The sequence below is a fragment of the Gymnoscopelus microlampas genome (genome assembly GCF_963454915.1).
Source record: "Gymnoscopelus microlampas genome assembly, chromosome: 3".
Classification (NCBI taxonomy): Eukaryota; Metazoa; Chordata; class Actinopteri; order Myctophiformes; family Myctophidae; genus Gymnoscopelus; species Gymnoscopelus microlampas.
This window is the reverse complement of record NC_139940.1, coordinates 23,850,605-23,874,612: the sequence shown is the minus strand read 5'-3', so window position 1 is coordinate 23,874,612 and position 24,008 is coordinate 23,850,605. Positions and strand designations below refer to the sequence as shown.

General features: G+C 40.7%; 2 protein-coding genes across 5 annotated transcripts in view; both read right to left on the bottom strand.

The window, feature by feature from the left end:
* Nucleotides 1-7,707, bottom strand: part of mtmr11 (myotubularin related protein 11) — a 40,273-nt gene extending 32,566 nt beyond the window's left edge. The window contains exons 1-2 of the mRNA XM_084053087.1: nucleotides 7,240-7,707; nucleotides 422-491 (exon numbers count right to left, since the gene is read on the bottom strand). Of these exons, the coding sequence (XP_083909213.1) occupies nucleotides 422-491; nucleotides 7,240-7,296 (127 nt within the window). The 5' untranslated portion in view covers nucleotides 7,297-7,707. The remainder of the gene's footprint in view (nucleotides 1-421; nucleotides 492-7,239) is intronic.
* Nucleotides 7,708-9,631: 1,924 nt separating this feature from the next.
* The window catches only part of otud7b (OTU deubiquitinase 7B), a 41,312-nt gene continuing 26,935 nt past the window's right edge, over nucleotides 9,632-24,008 (bottom strand). For 2 of the 4 annotated variants that reach the window (XM_084053086.1, XM_084053085.1), the window contains 6 exons: nucleotides 22,705-22,811; nucleotides 21,958-22,085; nucleotides 20,071-20,220; nucleotides 19,020-19,134; nucleotides 17,005-17,083; nucleotides 9,632-15,527 (listed from right to left, as the gene is read on the bottom strand). In XM_084053086.1, the coding sequence (XP_083909212.1) occupies nucleotides 14,028-15,527; nucleotides 17,005-17,083; nucleotides 19,020-19,134; nucleotides 20,071-20,220; nucleotides 21,958-22,085; nucleotides 22,705-22,811 (2,079 nt within the window). In that variant the 3' untranslated portion in view covers nucleotides 9,632-14,027. The remainder of the gene's footprint in view (nucleotides 15,528-17,004; nucleotides 17,084-19,019; nucleotides 19,135-20,070; nucleotides 20,221-21,957; nucleotides 22,086-22,704; nucleotides 22,812-24,008) is intronic. The other 2 variants (XR_014600500.1, XR_014600501.1) reach the window with 2 other exon arrangements.

Here is a 24,008-nt window from a genome sequence, read left to right as displayed (position 1 = left end):
CTTTAACGTGTAAACATAATACAGGTCACATTTTTCATGGGGGCCGAGAGTTCAAAATGTTTGACAGGGTTGCTGCTAAACACATTAGCACTGAAAAGGTACCTAATCACATATTTGTGGAGGGACTGAGCTACCCTGACATTTAGGATAATTCCCAGGAGTAGATATTTCATCTGAACCTGAACGAACAAAAGGAAGGTTTCTGTAAGGCTTATTCTGTAAAAGGTGTAGTGTATGCGTGTCTGCTCCCTGGCCAGAATGCAAAGCTGTAATACCATTAATGGACACTTGAATTATTTAAATCTCATTCAATCAATTCCAATTAGTTTTACTTTAAAAACGGAAGAAGGAGTGAGTCAATAACTCACTATTTTCAAATTAGGAGGTAAAAAAAAAACATGAATTGGCAGTGTGACCTTACCCGGAAGACAGCGAAGTCCAAACATATCTCGACTCCTGGCATTTACCCCACTCTGACTCAGCATCCTCTCCTATGTGGGAGACACATTTCATGTTAGCATGGTAAAATTCCCTCTGACAAAACTGACTTGGTCTACCCCATTTTAGACATCCCTGTCAAAACCCATGACAAGCCCTTAGCTCAGACGAAAATAATAATGGAGGATGGGCTCTGCAGGGAAATGTATCTGGTTGTGAGGCAGGCGAAATTTATAGTACACATACATGAAAGTTCTTTCAACTCAGTTATTTTGATGTGTATCACGCATCACATAACAGAAACTAGGCTAAACATAGATTTTGTACAACATTATAGCTTGTCATTCTCACTTTGGTACAATAGGTTTAGGTTGTACATTTTAATAGTGTGCAAAGGCATAACTTAAGATACAGAACAGAAAGAAACAGGCAGACAGGGAGCAATACAATTTAAGTAAGTGGTAGTCAGGCCTGGATGGTCCCAATGGACAATCTGAATAATTCATATTCATATTCATTTTACTAGCAGCAACACACATTCATTTTGTTGGATTTGTTCATGTGAGAATAAGCCAGTTTACTGCATGTAGTAAAATCTTCAAATTTAAACTAATTTTAGGCATCTTTGGCCCAGTCTGTTTCTCTCATTAAAGTCTGGTCCTTAATGACCAACCCCCAAAGACAAAGCTGACCACACAATGCTCCATGATTCTACATTTCCATGTTGCTGTTCCTTTCTGCTCTCTCTGATGGTCATACAAGTCTCAAGCACTTCAGGCAGTTCTGCAAGCAATCCCACAGAACCACAGAGGTTGCTATAATCAGACTGCTAGTTTGCACATATGGATCTACTTAAGAGTTGCTACCACCCCTGAGTGAACACCATTTACATTTATCGGTAATGCTCAATTTATACTTAGTTGCATGCTGGTGTTGTGCACCGAAAAGAACAGATCTTTGAGTTCAAAACGCGCTGCACTGCGATGCATAGTAGATCGGCTGTTTTCAGTGCGCAACCAAGTAAGAATAAATCAAGCTTTAGAGATCAGACAGTGTGCTGGCCAGTCAACACACTGTGAATGGAGGATATGGTTATACAGGTGGCAAATAAGCTAAGATTTACTCCAGAACAAAAATAGAGAAATGTCCTTGAGTTGAAGTCCAAGACAACTATACATTATAAAGCCCTAAGCCCCAGACTTCTACCTCAGCAATTCTTTGAGGCTCATAAAGACTCTATTCATCATTATGTTCTATTTGTAGCGCTGACTTTATCGTACAATACTTGCATTTCTCTGAGTCAGCAAGGATTTGTGAACAAAAAACAATGAAGCCACTCAGTAGACTGTGTTATGCTAACACTTTAGCAGTGTGATGAAGTCTGTGTTATCAACATGCTAATGAAAACTTGAGTCTCGCTCTCTCTCAGCACATGTCCTCCTAATTAAAACCAGACATTTGAACAAAGACAACCTTTGCTCTTTGAGAAGCAGTAGTAAAATCATGCTCATTCATAGCTGGGTGTTTTCAGTGCATGTGAAACTGACTAGCTGTTCCATAAAAGGGGTCTGAAAATAGCTGGTGACCCTTTGGGGAGGATGCAGACAGATTTGTTTATTCAAGCTTTTAAATTCCATTTTGCAGAATAATAACAAGTGAATCAATCTACCCTAGTTTTAGTGTTAACCAAAAAAAACTGAACTGTAAGAAAAAAATAAGGAATATTTCATATGTCCTAATCCAGGGCCACAAACAAAGCAATAAGAACTGGTCACAAAGGGTTATAGCAGGATCAAATAATTATGAACAACTTACAGGCCTCATAAGTGAAATCATGTGGGCAACTTGTGTGTGGTGATGTAAAGGCTCCAAAATGTCATCTCCAACATACAACACTGTCTTAAGCTTTATGAGACATTCATGACCAGGGTTATGGTTCCACCAATTTTTTTGATCAAATGAAAAGGGGCCTTAAACCCAAAATAGCAAAAACAAGTTGTGAGAAACAAGGCATTTTCAAATTATAAGGCAGGACACTAAACTTTTACAAGACTTTGGTTTCTGCTTGCTAGTACATTGTTCATTTTATTTCCATCTGGCTTTAAAAGTCTCATGCTTTCCCTCCTTTCAGCTTACATAGTCAACACCCACCGAAAACCCACAGCCGAATTCCTCGCTCCTTTTTCAGAACATCAGAGGCTATTCAGAACATGTTTTGTTATTATTTTGATAAGTCAAGTAGCTTGAATCTGTCCTCTGGGACTTGCCAAGATAGTCAAACTATTCTTGTGTCTCAGGGTCGTTCCTCACAAGCTGAAGTAAGTTAACTTTTCTAGATAACACTACAAGATAGCAACTCACTTACAGTCACTCTGCTGTAACAAGGGGTGCAGTACAATGTCAGTACTTGTACAAAATACAATAATTGTATTTTGTGTTGTCACTGTACAAAAACAATTTCCCTGTGCCTTAAACTTTGAAACTTGGGTTTCAAACATGATAAAACTGCTCAACTCACCCCCAACACCTCAAGTCATAATTAGTTGTAGAAAATATGAAATTTAGAACATTTTTGATCTCCAAAATGGAATAGGCTACAGGGAATTTTGAAGGTTAACTCTTGACATCCAATAGGATAGGAGTGAGGAGTCAAATTCCATCAAATGAGGGAAGCCTTTCATTTGTCAACTTAAAGACTCAAGTAACTTTTTCAAGGAGTTACAATATAAATCACAGGCATTCTTCTAAAATACTAAATGCACCGTTTTAAAGTACAGCACTACTGTTAGAATTGGCACTACAGAAAGACAAAACAGGTACACAGGCAAATTAGATAAGGAAATCACACATGAGATAATATCTAGGCAAAACAGTCATAACAACACTGACTGTCTGCAAGTCTCAGAAAGGGAAAAGAACACATTTCATTTCTACTGAGGTTTCACTATTTGCCTTGCTTCGTTGTATGGCCTTGGTGTACACATTCTATCACTTTCACTACTTCTTTCTTCCTTGTGCCCCCGCCCCCCCCCCCCCTTCTCCTTAGGGATGGCAGCCAAGGCCTATTGCGTTTTCCATTGCTCACGGCTTCCCCTCGCTACTGCGGCCAGACTTCTGCAGTCAGCATGCAGTAAGGGAACATACCTCTTCTTCCCCAAGAAATAGGCCAAACTCACGACAGTAAGAGCGAATGGGGGGCGGCAGTCCCGTACCACATAAACCACACGTTGTGGAGGTTTAACATCCGTTGTTAAGAGCTAAAGCACAAGAATGGCTCCATTTCGGAATCCAGTTGGTGAGTTATTACACTTACCATGGGGGCAATAAAACTCAGGGCTTTCAGCTGCTGTTTGCTGTACAGAAATAGGTCATTGCCTGTTTGTTTGGGGTGTACTATTCATTTCCTCACATACACAGAAAAGGTTGAATGGCAGAGTAAGAGAGCTTTAACAAAATAAGGATATGAGGTAGTTCAGCTAAATAGGGGTTTGCTTAGAAGTGTTTCGCGTTCCACCCCCCCATTCAGGCTTCAGATATACACATCGTTCTCCTGACAAAAGTTAGATTGTTTTGGGTTTTTGTTGTTTCTTAAACTCCATTCTACGGCAGTGTTGTGCACCAAAACTCTGCTGTACAAGCTTGTATATCTGCAATTTTATGCAATTTCTGCCGGTAAGGCTGTAACGATCATGACGTTTTACTTGCATGACTTAATTGTGTACTTGGCATTGAATTTTGAGCTTGTAGAAACCATTCTAAAGTTAAACCTTCATCAAATAGGCCTGTCTAACATACAGTTGTATTTAACACTGACCTCTTTTAAAATAGTAGCCTGTAAGACAATATCTTCATTTCTGTTTGTGGCCTGTAATAGACAGAGTCATCGCCTAACTTGGAATGCTATTCATATATTTCTACACTCAGCTTCCTAAAAATGTGTTTCCATGGCTTGCCTTATGGGTAGACAGACAATCCAACAACAGCCAAAAACATGTCTAGCATTAGCCATGCGTCTTGTCACTGTGATTTTGAGCAATGCACCACCAGTCTCCTATCTGTTTCACTTATATAAGGTTAATCAACGCTCCAGATATGTACATTAGTTTATAGAACACTCAAGGTTGACATTCTCTCGAAGGATATTGACTCACTTCTATTCTTATTTCAGCAGTCACTCATTCCCCACAGTTAGACTCATACACTAAAAACAACCTAGCCCCTAGAGCCGAACCCCTTTCTCTTGTGAATAGTGGTCCTGGTTAATTATCACCCAATGCCAGATCAATACACCAACTAAAGAAGAACATAAATCAGCTCTAGGCACTGAGAGGAGTTCATTGTTTTGCTCCCTTCCAACATTGGGAGCTTTGGTAGCCCAGAGGCTGGTACTGGATCTTACATCTGGGCCCTGTGGGAATGGGTGTGGGTGTCTGTGCCGTTTTGGCCTGCTGCTATCATGCCTGAATCTCCAAAAACTAGTCTGAAAGGAGCTCAGCGGAACCCTTCTTTGGCATGTTCAGTGTGCTGAGCTTTGTGGAGTGCTTCAAATCCAGCTGACAGACATACAGATAGAATAAAAGGGACAGCCAGCCAGACGAGCGCGGTCATACTGATGTTACACATCTGAATATCATATTTCACACATTATATTAAGTTGCCTTTTCACTTTTCATGATTCACTGCTGATGCCACACAATTAGGTCTGGTTACCAATGAAAAAGGATGGATGAATGCATTCTCTCCTGAAATGAGATCCTAATTAGCTAGATTCCCTTTTCCCAAGGCACTCTCAACACATCACTACGGAAGTGACAACCGATGGGCGTTTGGGTGATCCTACAGTACATATTAGCCATACTGTTTCAGATTATGACTTAACATTACCATATCTATGCACAACCACGCTGCCCTCATCAGAACACTTGGGATTTGTGTGTGTGTGTGTGTGTGTGTGTGTGTGTGTGTGTGTGTGTGTGTGTGTGTGTGTGTGTGTGTGTGTGTGTGTGTGTGTGTGTGTGTGTGTGTGTGTGTGTGTGTGTGTGTGTGTGTGTGTGTGTGTGTGTGTGGTTGGGGTGGGGGCTCTGTCATGATTTAAGCCAGGCAGACAAGCCTGCACATCTCATTTTGAGATAATCAAATTCAAAACTGCTGTGCCTCGCCACTGCTGTCTCCATGGCGACAACCAGATGTTGTGCACATCACCCCCACTCCACATGCTAGCAGTGCCTGGGGGCGGAGTTATGAGGCATCTGTTACCATTTCCCCCTGTGGCTGCTGAAAATAACTGGACACAGAGAGAGAGAGAGAAAGAGAGAGAGAAGCCAGGCAACACAAAGCCTAATTTATACCCTGAGGGATTGGTGACTCTGAAGGAACTCATGACGTGTGCACTGCACATGCTTTGTGTTGTCTATCAAGTTCACTGTATCCCCTCCAAGGTACTTTTAGAATTGCATCTTATTGGTTGTTTGAAATTCAGCAATCCAACTACTGTGTCTGAGGCATTTCAAATTGTTTAATTGCAGTGTTAAGGACCTTTCAAATGCTGCTAAGTTACTGTCAGAGTAAAACTGTAAGTGCACATCTGGACATGATGAGCTCAAGTCCCATTATTTACTCATATAATTGGGACCCCTCACAATAAAGTCCTTAGCCCCCTATAGTGTAAGAAGAGCTTGTACTCCAAAACCTGCCTGTCCATAAACAAGCACAAAGATAGAGATCCCTTGTTAAACTACAAATAGACCAGTTTTGCCCTGTTTTCCCAGTTTACAGCTGGGGGACATGTGATACACATGCAGGAATTAAACCTTTGACCATTTGTTTTGGAACAGCCTTTCAAAACAGTAACACTAGATCACTGGCATACAATTGCACTCCTGTGATGGACACATTAAAACCTGAACACAATCCACACTGTACACTTAAAAAATGTTCTGATGAAACACTGCAGGTCTCTAATTCAGACTGCAAAAAAACACCTGAGGTTCATGTGTCTACATTTATAGCTCTACAGCTGAATGATCTGCTTCCTCTGTCATTATGGTTGCTTCCTGACCACCCAGGGCAACAGAACATAATGAATGTAAGTTTTTTTTGTGTTTGCTTTTTTGAATCAAATAAACATATTGTTTAATTCCCACAAATAACGTTTGAAAACTGACTCCAACTGTATCCAAAATACATCTTTAGTTCACGATGAAGCCTATGATATGTTATGCATCATACATAACATATCATAGGACACATCATACAGTATGATGTGTCAGTCAGAAATGATCTGCAAAGAATTAACGACATAGCTCCTCCAGATGACTATGGCAGATTAGAAAATGCTTTGCTTTAGGCGTTTATATGATGTTTTTGCATATATTTGTTTGTCATTAAATGTTTCGATGTATTGAATACCTGGACCCCAATGGAAACAAGCCATAGTGCTTTCTTGGGTTTAATCCATTTAGCATCCTTCTGTGTTAGAACTGTACTTTCTGTGCTTTTCTTTTTTGCTAACTGTTAATGAAGTATTCAATCAATCAGGCTTGTTCATTGGATCATCCGATAAAGTCCGATAAAGTCGGTGTTTGGATGGACTATCGTGTAGCCACTGTATAACCTTTTTTGACAATCGGCTACAAACTTACTATTCCCGTCACATAATGACTGATATGAGCCTCAACGTGTCCGCTTAGCGGGCTGAGGACTCCGCTACTGTTCTATGGAAGACTGGAAGTCAGTGTCACCCAAATACTTTCCCCAAATGTGATTTGAAGATTATTATTAATATTTTTTAAACGAACCTACCTTCATATCTGGAACCATTTGTCTCACTTTAAACGTGGTTTTAGATCCTGTCAGCATTTTGAAGAGCGACGACGAGGGAGTTTGTCCACAGAAAGAAAATGAGAAAAATGCTAAGTTTTTTTTCAGGAAACTGTAACTAGTCTTTTATGCAGTTAATTCCACCCGACCCTTCCATTCTACTCATACACCGTCAGATAAGCTCCAGTTCTTCTACGAGCAGCGGTAGACCGTGTGTCATCATCGGCTGCCTGCTATAAACAGAGGTGCTCAGTGTGGACATGCAGCCAAACTATTCTCACTCTTTTCATTTGAATTGGCTCTGACAGCATCCATGTCCTCAACAGAGCACGCCCTGTCCAAAACCCTCCTTTTAGACACTGGGCTGTTATTAATATTTACTGTAGTTGGTGGTTACTAGCTAGTAGTAAGAGAAATGTGTTCACCGCAACTGCCAACCATTGCTTTCCATTTGTTCATATCCCTTTGCCATAGTGAGAATGAAAAGGGACCGAGAGAGCAATGGAGCTCTTAAAGGGCCAGCAGCGGGGTCTGGTCTGGTAGGTGTACCTAGTGGTGGAAAGTAACTAAGTAGGCTGCATGTACTAGTTCGGTACGAGTACAATTTTGAGGTACTTTTACTTTCCTGGAGTATTGTCCAATTTTCTATACTTTTACTTCTACTCCACTACACCTCATAGGCAAATATTGTACTTTTAGTCCATCATAGCCGATCTATAAGCTCACAATGTGTTGCATCTGCTATTTTCAAAATATATATTTTTAAATTTTGGACATGATAACTTGTGAAACGGGACATTCTACACAATGAGTACTTTTACTTTTGGTACTTTAAGTATATGTTGACAGTTGATGCCAATACTTTTGTACTTTTACTCAAGTAAATTTTGATTACCGGACTTTTACACTTTTACAGAGTGTTTCTGCATTGCAGTATTGATACATTTACAAAAACATTTAGTACTTTTTCCACCACTGGGTGTACTGTACCAGACAGGACAGTGAGGACACGTCTAGTAAAGGTGTCGCTGTTGTCCAAAAACGAGTCCCATCGCAACCAACACTGTTGTGGTTGTAGATCTGTTATTTTTGGCCACTCCAGGACACCCTCATGTCATGGAATATACTTCGCTGCGCACTGGTGTGGCACGCCTAGAATAGCCGATCTACAAAACAACAAACATTGGATGCATTGGACTGAAGTAGAGCTCTATACAGATTTGAGATTCTCAAGATAAGTCATCATAGCCTGAGTTAAACATTGGACATGTAGCCTATAGCCTGTAACTGCTCCTTTATAAGTTCATATAAATATATAAATATAAAAAATATCAATATTCATATATTAATTTACAGTAGGCCTAGCCTACTGTAAATTACTTAAATATGAATATTATATATATATACACGTTGCATTAAGTGAGCCGCTTTCTTCAGTTCCTCAGTTTTATATAGCTTAATTTAAATATGCCCCCCATCACCACATAATTCTAAATGCAGGACTGATATCAGCCCTGCATTTCGAGTTGTAGGCTATTAAACTCAACATGATCTCAAGTATTTAAAAAAAATTGTCATAATAACAAAGTCAACACACCACAAACAACCTTTGGTAGCCTAAAAATGCAAATTATGCATTTTTTCTTAGCAGTCCTAGTCCATGATTTAATACCTTCTGATGATCCTTCTGTATGGGGGGACTCCTCTCTTCTCTTTCATCCAAACATAGTAACATTCTGGAAGATGACATGGAGACAAATTCAGCATAAATTCCTTCCAAGAAGAAAATGGAAATTTTGAATACTTTCCTGAGGTACAGTCTATCCTCCCTAAATGAACAGGTGGAGAGACTCTGTCTCTATGTGAACTATAATAGAAAGAGGTCTGGATTTTTTACCACATGGGAAACTGTTCAATATTACATAAGGGTCTCCGATTTCTCTAATACATAAAACAGCCCCAGACACAGGACCTTGCATCATCTGAGCTGGAGTTTTTCAGTGATATATAATGCAGCAAGGTTAAGCAAATACAAAAAAGACCAATAACAAATTAGCACTAACAGTGAAACCTTGCTGAAGTTACAAATGATCTGTCAGCAATAACTATGATGAATGTTTTTTTACAATTTCACTGCATTGCATTCAAGTTTGTTTACGATAGGTTAGATGTGTAGCAGCAGAAATCATTTATATGTATGGCCACCTTAGGGTCTGAAAGGGTGCCTTTTCCAAATGATCCCCAGATTTGAGTAGCACTCTGTGTACCTTGTGTTTTAATACAAAATGTAATGTCATTATCAAGTACATTGTAGTAACATAGTATTGTTAAATGGATGCGTGTAAATAGTTTTAAAAGTAAAAAAGAGACCAGATTCTTGAAATACCATGAGAATTTATTCAAACGGTGCAAAAAATTAATAACAACCTAACATAAAATCTGATGTTCTTCTATCCAGATTGCACGTTCACACAGCCTGGGCTCTCCTTCCAAAACATTAATAGATAAAACAATTTAAAACAACAGGTCAGAAAACCAAGACAACTGAAATCATCTCAAAGTAATGCACAAATTTGGTTAATTGGATTGCCATTTACATGCAACAGTTCCAGTCCCATGCAGCTAAAAGAATCCCATGTTAATGTTGCTGATGATGACTAACCTGTCCCATACAAATGACAGCAAGTGTACAAAATTAAATTAAATAAAAATAAAAACGTCAGTAACTGCTTAAGACAAATTCTGTCACTCTGCTCTGATTCGGAAGAAATTGGCTGGGACAAAAAGAGCATGAATTGAAAAACCACCCATCCAATTGTCACTCACCATTATGGTTTAGCATAGCACAGATTGGTGGCTGTAGAAAAAGGAACTTATAAAAAAATCTAATGAACTCAAAAACAAAAGCCAGTCTGCTAAACAGTTAATCCTAATTTATACTCTGTCACATGGTGGTGTCGCTCATCAACATCAGTTATTTTTGCCATGCGACACATCGTGCCATGAAGTATAAATGAGGCTTTAGCCATATAAGAAAGAACATCCTAAGTAATCTCAACTAAACATTCCACAAGGAGACCTCTGAAAAGAAGAAGAAATGTCTTACTATAAATATATTCTCATTTCATATCTTGCCAGGTCAGCAAAGAGGAAATTTGTTTGCCACAGAGAAAGCCTTGAGTTTGAAGGGGCTCACTTGGGAACTGCCATCGACAGCCAAAATGTCACTTCCTGATCCAACACTGATTTTCCAACTGAAATTCAGGCGCTTACAAGTCAATCATCCACTCTTTTAGTGTCTGACAATATACATTCTTATCTTTTAAAAACACTGTAAAACTTTGGGTTTACAAAAATAACTCAAAAAACTTGTTTATACAACCTCTCATAGTTTTTTTCTTTTTTCTATTAAATACAAAAAAAGTGTTTGCAGTCAGTAAAGTCCAATGTTCCAACATGTTCTGTGAGGCATCCACGTTCTTAATGGACAAAAAAATTAAAAAAATTAAACAAAATGGAGCTGTGGTCATAAGCCAATAATCTTATGGGAAGGGAAGTGAAAACACATACACAAACATAATTTTAAGACAGGCATTATCCCACGAGTTTTTGCTTGTGCCTGCCTAATTTGTTTGACAAAATTCATTGCAGATTTAGTCAGCATTAGTGTGAGTGTACACCTCAACACACACACACACACACACACACACACACACACACACACACACACACACACACACACACACACACAGCATACTGTGCGTGTGTGTTTGGGGGGTCCTTCCATTTTACATCGTTAACTGAAATGCAAAGCAGAAAATACGTTAATTTCTTGAGGATTTGCCAAAAAGTAGTAGATGGTCTCGCTCATATTTGTACTAGATGACTCCAATATTTTCTATGTTATTTTTGGTATAGGGCATGACAAATTCCTACACTGAATAATAAAAATACAAGTGTGCCATCCATTGGGCAAGGCAGTGAATTGCATACTCAATTGTGCTTTGAAATGTTCAAGACTGATCAACCGATGTCAGAGATGATACAGTCAAAAAGAGTAGGACAGCTACTTTTGTTGTCAGCTTCTTTAAACAAACTCTTTACGAGTTAACATGGCTCATTATTAATAATGTGTGGAAAAATACACATTGCTACTAAATACACTGAGTACCATTAATATAGACTGAATTTAGAAATAATAACATGGAAGACTTTCTGACTGCAGATCAATGAAAGTATTTAGCCAATATCATCCATTTGATATGCCTCACTGAAAAAACATGACACAACAGCAATAAGTTCAACATTAAAGGGGGAGATGTTTCCATTTGCTTTGTTTTGTTTTTTTGAGGGGAGAAGGGAACAGAAATGAATCTGCAGCAAATAAAACTAGTAGTGTAAATACTTGGTGCTTATCTTGTATAACATACTGACAAGATTATAATGCCACAAGGACAAAGACTGAAAAAGGCAACGAGGAAACTGAGCTAGACGGTGACACTGGCACCAAAAACGTTGTACACAGTAACATCTTCAGTGTTAATTTATCCATTTGTAACTTGGAGCATGTACAAAATTGACCCTTTTGTACACTGTGACTGAGTTAAATGAACACTGAGAACTTTACAATGTAGCTCCACAGCAACAGAGCCCCTCTTTATAGAAGGTTTCCACTCATGCACCTGCCCTCCAGCACAGGAGGTGGCAGTGTATGCAGTTCTGACATGAGCAAAGGACAACAGTCACACCCCTTCAAAAACAGTAACAACATGTCTAATGGACATCAGGAAAGTGCTTGAATTTGTGCAGAAAAGAGGTTAAGCGACTGCTTTGGGTGGCTTGAACACTTGGAAGTTGACAAATCACCCTTAATCAAAGTTGGTAATTTGGGGTGAGCATCCAATCCAAACAAATATAATTAGGAGGATGTCCCTTTAGTCAGGATAGCATACAGGTATCATTTACATGAGATGTTTTTCTGATCGCAACAGGCCCAATTAAGGAAATGTATGTTAACATGTTTAACATTCTAACCATAAGAGTAAAGATGTTTTCTTTAGTAACATCACAGTGACCGTTACTGCATACTATATAGTCACTGAATACAAAATATGTTAATGCATTGTAAATGCCATTTTTCAATGTCGGTACACAAATATTGGTGTTTTCATATCACAGTGGGATATAAAAACACCAACGGAAGACAGCTGTCATAACTGGAGACATCCCCAATTTTCTATTAGCAAATCTGAACAATTATTTGTTGATTCTGTTAGTTTGCTCTCAAAGTTAATATCACATCAAAACAATATTTTCCTTGTCTTTCACAGAAAAGGAAACCAGTGAGAATAATTTAGTATATCACAATAGCATTGTCTTCGGTAATAACAGGTGTCTCCAACATGTGTTTTGAAATACGGCCCAAGCAACATATGTGATGAAATTTACTTTGGTTGCGTATAATTGCAATATTATAGTTACATTGGCTACAAAAATGAAACTCCTATCCACTATCGTGGATAGCAAAACAGGAAGACCCACGTGAGGGACAGTAAAGCCTGATTTATACTTCGTCGTACAGCGTGTTGTGAGCTTGTAGATCTGCTGTTTTCGGCAAGCGACACGTCATGCGACCCTTGTGAGCTTTTAGATCTGCCATTTCTGGCAAGCGACACCGTCGTACGATGGAGTATAAATTAAGCAAAGCATTTCATCTGCCGTAAAATAAAATAAAAATCCAAATCAGGTAGTGTGGACAGCATTTTTAGTTCTCTGCTGCTGCACTGCAACACCCATGTCACTATTCTATATTTGCAATGTTCTTAATCTTCAAAATGTTGACATCTTGGCCTCATTCAGGAAGAAAAACAAAATGGTTTTGACAAAGCATGCCAGAGAGATGCCATTAACAGTGTAGAGCAGATGTGCTGAATGCATGGTGGTTTATCTGTTGCATTCCGGAACATTAGCACCACCGCAACACGCGGTAACTCAACTCATTAGCATAGCACGATAGCCTGGCTTTGCATTACGTGTATGATGACCAATAAATAACTCAAGAAGGAATAACCCTGCTCTTTCCCGAGGAACATGGAACACCAGCATCTTAGTAACAGTAGTGTAAAATCTGCAGTAACGCTGAAATAACCCAAAACTGGATGTGTCTTCAAATGGTCAAACAACCATCAATTTACCAAGCCGTATATTCTCACCACAAATGGAGTGAAGGTACCCAAGCTTTTTTCAGTTTGTGCTTATTTTGTAGTGTATTATGTGTGTGTGTTTGCGTATTAGTGCATGTGTGTGTGTGTGTGTGTGTGTGCCTGTGTGAGTGTGTGTGTTAGTGACTTTATTTGTGTGGTGCTGGTGCCTGCCGTATACATTCTCTCCACCAGGAGGAGACAGTAGCAAGGCGTTCAACAAAGATAATGAGGAGAGCCTGCAGCTCACACACACGCACACACACTCACACACACATACACACACAATGCCTGTATAAGAGCCACAGCAAAATGTAACAGAAGTGCAGTTAGTTCTATAATCTAATGTGGGACCCTGGCCGTCAGCAACCATTCCTTTTCCTCTATGGTCATGTCGAACCTGTTTGCAACACACTACTGTTGCCTTCTCTCTCCAACAGGAAGTGACGCAGCGGAGTAGGGAAAAGGCTGGTCTTGCCTCTCCTGTCCTTTCAGAGGTTGACCCACGTAGCCTTATTTTATACTGAAAAGGCCACTCTTACGGAAAACTCTAAACCCAATAAAGTCTGTTCAGAACCTATGGATAGCTGGTTCTGTCTCCCTCCTCTTCAGCTCTTCTCGGTAGCAGTAGGAGCAGTAGTTGCCCGTCTCTGGGTGTCCATAGTAGGTGCAGCTGGGTGTCCTGCAGCGGGTGGACTGCAGACCGGCGAGACCGCCAGCACTGCCCAGTGAGTAGTGTCTAACCGGGGGTGGCCCGCTCCGAGAGTCCAAGGTGGAGCGCATGTCCCGGAAGCCATTGCTGTAGCCTCCACCCGCCGGCTCGGACACAAGGTAGTCCGGCGTATCGTGTTCAGGTGGGTAGGAGGGGGTGAGGCGGGAGGGGCTGAGGGAGGCGGGGGCTTGCGGGGGGTAGTTGTAGTGGGGCTGGACAGGGCCCTGTGCCGTGGGGCAATGGCGGGGCAGGGTAGCGTAAGAGGGCAGACCTGGGTAGGAGGAAGCGGGGGAGCCGCCAGCTAGCTGCCGCCGTGTCTCCATGTAGCCGTGCATATGAAGGTGCTGAGTTAGGGGTGCCGGGGCAGGTGGCTGGTCTACAAAGGAAGGGCGGGGGATAGGAACAACACCAGAGTACATAGAAGGGCTGAAGGAGGAAGACTTAAGGTGGTTGAAGGAGGCCACTGAGCTCTCCGAGAGCTCCTCTTTGGCTTCATAAGGCCGATAGCCCACTTCGGTGCTGCCCAGGGCCTCCTTCTTGGGTGGCTGGATGCCGTTGGTGACGCCTTTCCTCTCCACGTCCCGGCGCTGCTGTTCCTGCTCAACTCGGAAGCGTTCCTCCGCATCGGCCAAATAGCGCTGGATCATCTCTTCCTGGAAGGGCTGGCGGTTGCTGGTGGTGAGAAGGCCAGCAAAGATGAATTTCCTCTCGCCCTGCATAGCGCCACGCAAGATGCCCAGGCTCACCTTGACATCAGCGCTGTATTTGTAGGGGTCCCCCTCAGTGCTGCTCCCACCATTGCTGCTGATACTGCTGCCTGTCCCATTGAGCCGTTCACTGCCTGAGGAGGGTGAGCCTTTCCCAGAGTCTTCGGAGGCGTGGGCTGAGGGTGAGCTGTCCTTGCTGCCTTTCCTTCCCCTCAACGAGCCCTTCTTCTTCTCCCCACCCTCCTGCTTGGCTCCTCCTGCTCCTGCGTTTTTCCCTGTCATCAGCCCACCCACATTTTTCTTCAACTTGCTGCCCAAGCTCTTGCCAAAGCTGCCAAGCTTAGTGGCCACCGTGTCTGCCCTCTTCTTGTCTTTGTCTTTGTCTTTATCTTTCTCCTTCTCCTTCTTGCTCTTGTCCTTGCCTATTGTACCTGTCCCCGAGGAGCTGTTGCTGGATGAGCTGGATGAGGAGGAGGAGCTGTTCTTGCTTGAGGTCCCGCCTCCATTGACCGTTGTTGTGGTGGTTGTGTCTCCATTGCCGTTGGAGCTGCTGCTAACCGACTCTTTATCTGACTCTCCTGAGTCTGGGGGCGTGCGGGCATCCTCTCCTGCAGACGCTGTGGGAGACTCAGGCTGGGCCAGAGGAGCTTGCTGGAGGGAGACAGATAAGCTCTCATTAAAAGACATATGTATGGGACAAAGAACCCCCTAACCCAGGACTGGCTAGTACAAAACAAGCTAAAGCTAGCCCATCTTAAGGCAAGCTATCATCAATGGGTCTAATTTTATGAAACTTAAGCAAAGCAATTTGATTGTGAATTGTTAATAAAAGGAGAATTTAAAAAATCTTGGTATCCGTTTAACTTCTAGTAAAATTATTGTATGTTAGGGTTAACAAAATGTACACCTGACTGAGGCCGTGCGTACTTGGTGTTTACGGTAATTTTTTTTTTGTTTGCTTTTCATAGTAATAGATCATAAATCTGAATTGTTTAATTCTCAATTTACAACATGGAAGCATTTTAAATGCTCTCTGTTATTTCTTAACAAATTGTGAGCTAAACTAAGTGCATTACACTAATTAACTGATTTGATCTAGACAAAAACACAGGTAATATTGACAGTACACACAACAGTACAAACAATAATCCTCATTAGAAATTGGTTTACCGTCCTGAAATCCTGAAGAAAAAAAAAAATCGAACTCGTGCATTTTTATAAATCTCAAAGACAAGCAGTCACAAGTTTAGAAATAAAGAGAAAATCTGCAATGGGGCAAAATGTTGCAGGGTAGCCAACCGAGAAAATGGAACAGAAAATCAGATGACTGGGAGCAGAACTGTTCCTTCTCATTTCTGCCAGTTCCTTTGAGAGGCTCTAAAATGAATAATGCTATACTGGGAAACCGTATAACCTAGATGATGACACATCATTCTCATCTAAAAAAACTATGAGTAGTCATAAAATATCCCCCTGTTTGCCAAGGCATTCCGTATGGCTAGCATAAGTGGACACAGCTCCTATCGTAGAGCTATTATTAATTCTTAGAAGCAATTCTATTACAGGAAACTCTCCATGGCTACTTCTCACTTGCAAGCTAACTGTGAAATTGCCATGAACTTGTTATCCTTCCTAACTAGCTGGCATCAGTGTGTGGCACACAAGAGGGCCATTGACACAGTGGCTGTGTGGCGTCATTTTATGACCGTAACAGCTCAGTGTGGTTTGTTTTCACACAGAGTTTATATACCAGGGAGAAGACGACAGACCTGATAAAAAATACATTAGGGCCTGCTTACAATAAAAACACGTACTGTAGTTCCATACAACAAAAACACAGCTCTCACATCTGCTTATCATTCCTTTGGCTTGGATGTCAGATGCATGTTGAGAGGGGAGGGTGGGAATGTTTTTAAAAAGGAAATTATCATACTGATGAAATAAACATCCTCTGATGAGGCAACACTGCAAGCTTCCCTTTAAAGCCTAATTTATATTTGCTCGTCCAAAACGACTGATGAGTGTCATGGCTGTACCACGAGTGATTCTTCCTTCTATGACTTTACATGTGGTTTTGGCAAAGGCTGGAAGAGATCTCTCCGGCTTTTATGTGAAATGTCACCTGTACCTCACAAGGCAGGGGCAGCCAGGTGACCGTCATGTAGCTGTGCAACATCTGGAGCTTGGCCTCCAATGACAAAGCCACACTGGAAAGAAGATAGAGATGGAATAATCATGGTGTGAAACATGTCAAAAGTTCTTCTACCAGAGTCCCAGTTAATGTGTACTCGCACACATACAGTATATTCTGATGCTGCTATTGAACTACGATTGACATTTTGATTACTTTTATTGACATACAATCCTTGAACAATTTTGATTGTTTTTTTTTGACAATCCTAAGCTTGTTTTTGTTACAATGGAAATACTGGGATACTATTCTGTTTATGTAAATGGCATAAGTAGTTTAAAAAATGAGAAAACTGCCATACCCCACTTCATGAGAAGCCTGAATAGATTCAACAACATAGCTAATCACTTTATCATTATTACCATTGTTTTTCTGTTTGCTTGTTTTTAAACCACATGAGTTTAGTTTCTATGGCTGTTTTCAGAACAAATCTGCCCAACTTATCCAGCAAATGACATTGATCAGGATATATGACATGAGATCCATATGACTCTCTGTGTGTATGTACACATCCTCTGTGACGCAGATGGCTTAATATTAATTCAGTGGCTTTGTCCAAATGACAACATAAAAGAACTGCGCACGTCTACTATAGGGACTAAGTGGCCAGTATCAACATTTTATATGTCAAGCATAATCCAAGCATTGACAGGACAGTGACACCTGGACATCAATCCCTGTTGCAGACAAAAGTGTACACAGTAAAAATCCTGAGCACTCATTTAACCCAGAGAGTTTGTGCACTCTTGGGACCTTCAAATGGATAAATTAACAATGAGGATTTTGTACCAAATATTAGGAGCACCGGTTCTTTACATGAGATAAAGTGCTGAACTAAATCTCTTTGTATTTGGACAGGCTAGCAGTGAACCACTCATTAGTTTTGCTTTAGTGAAGCACTCATCTCAATATATCACTGTTAATCCTTATTAAGTGTTAAATCAATACAGATAATTTAGCCAGGTTTCAATGCAGGCACTTGCATTAAACCACACATACAGTAGTTTTTATAGATCTTACAGTACTATGTATTGTCTACAAGACTATGACGTTTCTAACATAAACAGAACCTACGTTTATTTATGAACTCATTGCCTGCCATGGACGAGTTAATTCGTCAAATTCTGCTATGGCTCAGCCTGCCTTTTTTTTTTTTTTTTTCACACAGAACCAGAGATAACGCGATCCGAAGATTTACTGCTCCATTCACTTCCTGGTTAACTTATTACTTAAAAATGCTGTATCTCGGCTCCTGTGTACTTTTTTTTTACCATGTATTTTTGGCCGAGACATGCTATTTTCAAAGGCGTATAAAAACGGGAACGGGAGGTCGCGATGACTTATTTTTTCCCGAGGAAGCACAGTGAAACCCTCACAGTGCCCCCCTCCCGAAATATTCTGTGACTACTTGAAAAGGTAAGAAAATCTCAAAATCTCTGGCAGTAGGTGAGTTTTTTAATGTATACACTCTGGCAGTTAAGAGTTAAAAAGTGATTAAAGTGGTTGTAAAGAAAAATGTAATATATCAATTTATAAATAAAAATACACAAACGTAATCAACTGAAGTAACCAGTCCACCTAGTTATTTTTACCTAGCTGCTATTTTGGGTATTCTCTGCTCCATTCATAGAAGGCGTTTACAACTAATCTCATTGTCACTGGCAGTGAGTGTCACTAATCTGGAGTCAGAAGTCAATCCTTAAACACTGACACTATGTCCTTAAGGGATAGCCGTGTGTGCGTACTGTATGTGTGTGTGTGTGTGTGTGTGTGTGTGTGTGTGTGTGTGTGTGTGTGTGTGTGTGTGTGTGTGTGTGTGTGTGTGTGTGTGTGTGTGTGTGTGTGTGTACACACATTTACAAGTTAACATGTGCAAATTCAAACAATACACATTTTACTTTCTAATAAAACGCTTGGAGGTAAATGCACTTTCTTTTGAAAGATCACCATACCTTGCCAGCATCACGTTGTCGGTGTCATCCTTCCCCCACTCCCAGTCCTTCCCAGGGTCCACGGCAAAGTGCACAGGCAACATCTTGTGCTCCGAGTCAGTAAGAGGGATAACCACTGTGAAGAGAACCATCACAAATGCACTCAATCTTCTCTGGAGGCAATCTTTCAGGTTGCCCACAAAGCCAAATGTTGGTGGCAATTAACCATGTAGTTGTAGTGGTAAAAACAAATACATTTTACTTCAAACGACTTATGATTGCAGTGGGAAATTGTAAGTCACACCACTATAGTAACAAGGTGGACTTGGTCAATTCCCACAAAGGTGATGTTGTAAGTTCAAGTCAAATCTTTATTATTCCACAATGGAAATTGCATTTGTAAAATTCAGGTAAAAGTTAGTTAGATAGTTTTGAGGTGAAAGATTCCTCTCGTTCACCTTCACCTATGAAATCAAATAAAAAACAAAATGTTAACCATCTAGGCCAGTGACAGCGTTCCTCTGGATGATAGGAACAGATTTCCTGCTTCTGTACATTCATTTGTTTTAAAAGTTTATCCATGTTGGTTCTGGAATTAATATTTAGCAGTGGTTCTCAAACAATGTCATGTCATTGGCTGCGGACCCACATCACAAAATATTGTGGGCCAGGTAGTACCTCCTTACAATATTTGTATTGTTAAAATGTTTTTAAATCTTGAAAAAGCATTCAAGATTTAAAAACAATAGCAGATCTACAAGCTCAAAACACGCCACGATTGTAGATTGGCTATTTTCAAATAGCCGATGTATATAGGTTTAAAGTGATTAAACTGATTTTGATGCTATATTAACCAATTTTGCTGAAAGAACTTACTTCTATGCCAGACATGGCATGGCATCAAATAAAGCCAATGATGCTTTCAGCCCCCCCCCCCCCCCCCCCCATGTATATGTATATATATACAAATACTTAGTATTTATGTGTGTACATTGTGGTTTCAAAACTGGTGCTGTGGTGGCAGATGGCTGAAAGATGCAGATTATAGTGATGAATGACATAAGAATATTACCTTGCTCTTTGGAGCTGTCCTTCTGTTCCATGGAGACGAGGGCAGAGAAATGTGCCTGGTCGTAAGCCAGGACCAGAGGCGAGCGATGGCACTTAGCAGCAGGCACCTCCAGTGGTAGGTAGATGCCTCCGAACGGGATGGGAGCAAAGGCTGTGAGGAGAGTGATGGGCAATGAGCAGCGGTGGGAAAAGTACTCACATTTTTTACTTAACTCTCTCAGTGCCAGACCCCGAGTTATCCCCAGTTTTTAATGTATACCCTCCCTGCCAGAACGAAAAATCCCGAGTTTTTAAAACATTTTTTTTTTTTTTTTTTTTAAGTGTTCAGAACCCAATATATCATTATCTGAAGATTTGCAGCTCCATCCACTCCTTGTTTAACTTACAACTGAAAAGGCTGTATCTCGCTTCCTAAGCACTTTTTTTTTACTTTGAAAAAAACTAAAGAAATCTTGGCACAGTTCGCAATACTTTTAAGTAAAAGTTAAGTTAAAGGGCAAGACCACTTTGGTAGAGGTTTGGGTTGTGTGGTTACCTTGCCATGATGTAACTCCAAAGGTGGACAAGAAATCAAAAATAATTGCTCCATTGATTAGAAATTGATAATTCAAAATATGCTCCTCATTGACTTACATTGTACGGTAAAACTGCTCTCAAAGTAACTCTTTTAGCACAAAAACGAACGCAAACAAAGTTGATTCAGACAATATAGAACATCACCAAACCCAGTACTGTTTTTTTTTAAATAAAAATGTCAAATTCCTGTTGATTTTGGCATTTTTAATAAGTAGAAAACCCGGACTGGATCGGCGGATCCGGATCCAGATCTTCAAATATTAAAATCAACAGGAAGTTGACATTTTTATTAAAAAAACAAACAGTACTGGGTTTGGTGATGCTCTATATTGTCTGAATCAGCTATGTTTGGGTTCATTTATGTGCTAAAAGAGTGACTTTGAGAGCTGTTTTACCGTACAATGTAAGTCAATGAGGAGCATATTTTGAATTATCAATTTCTAATCAATGGAGCAATTATTTTTGATTTCTTGCCCACCTTTGGAGTTACATCATGGCAAGGTAACTACACAACCCAAACCTCTACCAAAGTGGTCTTACCCTTTAAGTAAAAGTATCAATACTGCAATGTAGAGGTACCGTTTTTGAAAAACTTTTGAAAATAGCAGATCTACAAGCTCACAATGCATCGTATCGCGACGCATTGTGAGCTTGTAGATCGGCTATTTTCAAATAAGCCGAAATGCATATAGGGCTGAAGCGTATGTTTTGTGATAATAATGAAAATCTACAAAGTAACTAAAGGTCGTAAAACACGGCAAGCGGTTCACGCGGGCGGTACCGCTCGGATCAGCGGTGATCGCGCCGCGATCATTGTTGTTTTGTCCTCCTGCGCGGTGCGGTGAAAAGAAGACAGCACTTGCCGCCCGTGCGCGCGAGCACAAACGAGCACGTGCGCGAGAATTTCACTGGGCCGCGCCCGCCTGCCTCACCGCCCCTCAACTTCTCCGCACGTCCCAAATAATCGCCCGCCGTCTCATTGAAAATGAATTACATAGGCGCGTTGGCCGCTTGCCGTTTGAAAGGACCTTAAGGTTTTCAAATAATAGTAGTGGAGTAAAAGTACAATATTTGCCTCTGAGATGTAGTGGTGTAGAAGTAAAAGTATTGAAAATTGGAAATACTTTAGTAAAGTAAAAGTACCCCAAAATGTACTTAAGTACAATCAGTACGAATACTGTGGTGTGTGTCAATCTCTTAACTGATGACTTTATGGTGGCAGCCGTTTTGCTAAATGGAATATAGACTTTAGTGGATCGACACCCTTCATCTGTAAATACAGTATAGCCCAGGTCCGGCATGTGGCACTTACCCTCTCCTCCAGAGTCCCTGAGCATGGTGTCGGCCACCACCACTATGGGTCTCCTGAGGACATGGGCCAGTACAAACACATGAAACTCCTCTAAACTCTCGTAGACGGGCTCCTCAGTGGACTCCACCCTGCACACAATACAACAGAACACATAATGAGGCATAGACATAAGTCGCTCTACGATGTGGTCAAGAAAAAAACAAGCAGAGCAAACTTCGACCTAACAGGTTGATTATAATGCGTTAAATCCAACTTTTATCTTAGAAGAGACCTTATGCATAACCCCTTAACCTTGAACAAAGATGGAAGGAATGAATTTTCACAATCGCTTATTTTCAAAAGACATAGACATTTTTGGGGCTTTGTGGCCTGGTCACAAAGTGAAAACCCACAGACATGCAGGGAACAGCATAGGAAGATGCCAGCATTTTTTTCAGAGGATCTGCTAAAAAACAAAGAACCACATTTAGACAAACCTCAATGTGAGGGTTGGGGTTACGCAGGGTTAACATTCGCTAAAATAAACTCTTAATACATTCCTCTCGTTGGCCTTACACTAGGCACACAACAAAATAAAGCTCAAGTGCCTCTTTTCTGTTACAGCAAGCAGCATACGGACTGAAGTAGGGCCGCCCAGTCAGACCCTATTACTATGACTATCTCGTTGTGTTTGTTCATGCATAAAAACATGAGTGGGACTAGCTGTGCAGGACCAACAGTCCCTGCGTTGTCTGAGCCAGGCCTTACCCGTTGGTGGTGTTGGTGCTGTAGTGTATCCTGGGTTCACTGGAGGCCAGTTTCAACAGGTCGTTCCATTCCTTCTGCCACTCCTCCTCTGTGTACAGCAGGCCAGACTGAAACACACATACACACACACAGTTTTTTATTAGGATCCACATTTTAACATTTGCCTTTGAGCAGAGTATGCACTGTACTGTACGGATACAGAAAAAACGAAATATTAAAATCCTTTCTTAACAATAAAAATAACACTTTTCCTCATGGAGACCAGAAAAATGTCCACATGTGGCCAATATCTTTTCTGGTTTTACTATCCTTATGAGGACTTATGGTCCCTACAAATATAGTAAAACTAAAGAAACACAAGTACCTTCTTTCTGAAAATATCTTCTCATTCAGTACGTTTGTCTGCTTCTTTTATTACATTTTGCCATTACCAGTAATTATCTTTGTCTATTTGCTGTGAGCCATTGAGATTTACTGTATTATTGATTCCACTTCTACTTATCTTAATTATCTCCTGGTATGCATAGATCAGTTATATTGTTGAAATTGCCTTATTCTTTGTATTTTTCAGATTTTTCTTTTTTTATTCTGGCATTCTATGCAGTTGTCAGTCTAGTCTTTGTTCCATGTTGTGTGTTTCCATGGACCCCAGGAAGACTAGCTATTGCATGGGTGGAATGGAAGCTAACGGGGATCCAATAAAACAATAAACAAAGTAACACACCCAATGTGGGTGGCATTTAGAAGTGGAGAGATAAAAGTCAAAAAGATATTGAGTAATGGGCATCATAGAAGCTCAACATGGATTATGATAAATTAATTTCAAACTGGCGGTGCCGTCTAAATTGTGCATCATTCACACAACAGTATGGAGAATCCTATTTTCAGTATTATTACTTTCCATCCCTCTTTACTGTGAATGTGTCCTCTTTCTCTCTAACATACTGGTTCCCATTCATACAGTTAACAAACGACGTATCCTGAGAACTGCAGTTTTCTAACGTTGACCGCCGAACAACTCCTGTGGAGCATTTGTGGGTTCTGGCCAAATGCACCTCAACGGCAGTTGTTGAGTGGAATAGAGAGCATTTCTACAGCAACTCACTTTCTCCCTGCTACACACACAAACAGGTTTTCCAAGCTGGCTACAGGGGGTCAAAATGACAACCTCACGCTCCACAAGCCTGCTACAACTGCCTCCATGCCATCAATCTAGAGTTATAAAGAATTATTTATTTAGCTACAGCGCCCTACATGCCCTAGGATGTGCGAATAAGGGAAGGGAATCGATGTCACGTGAGTGT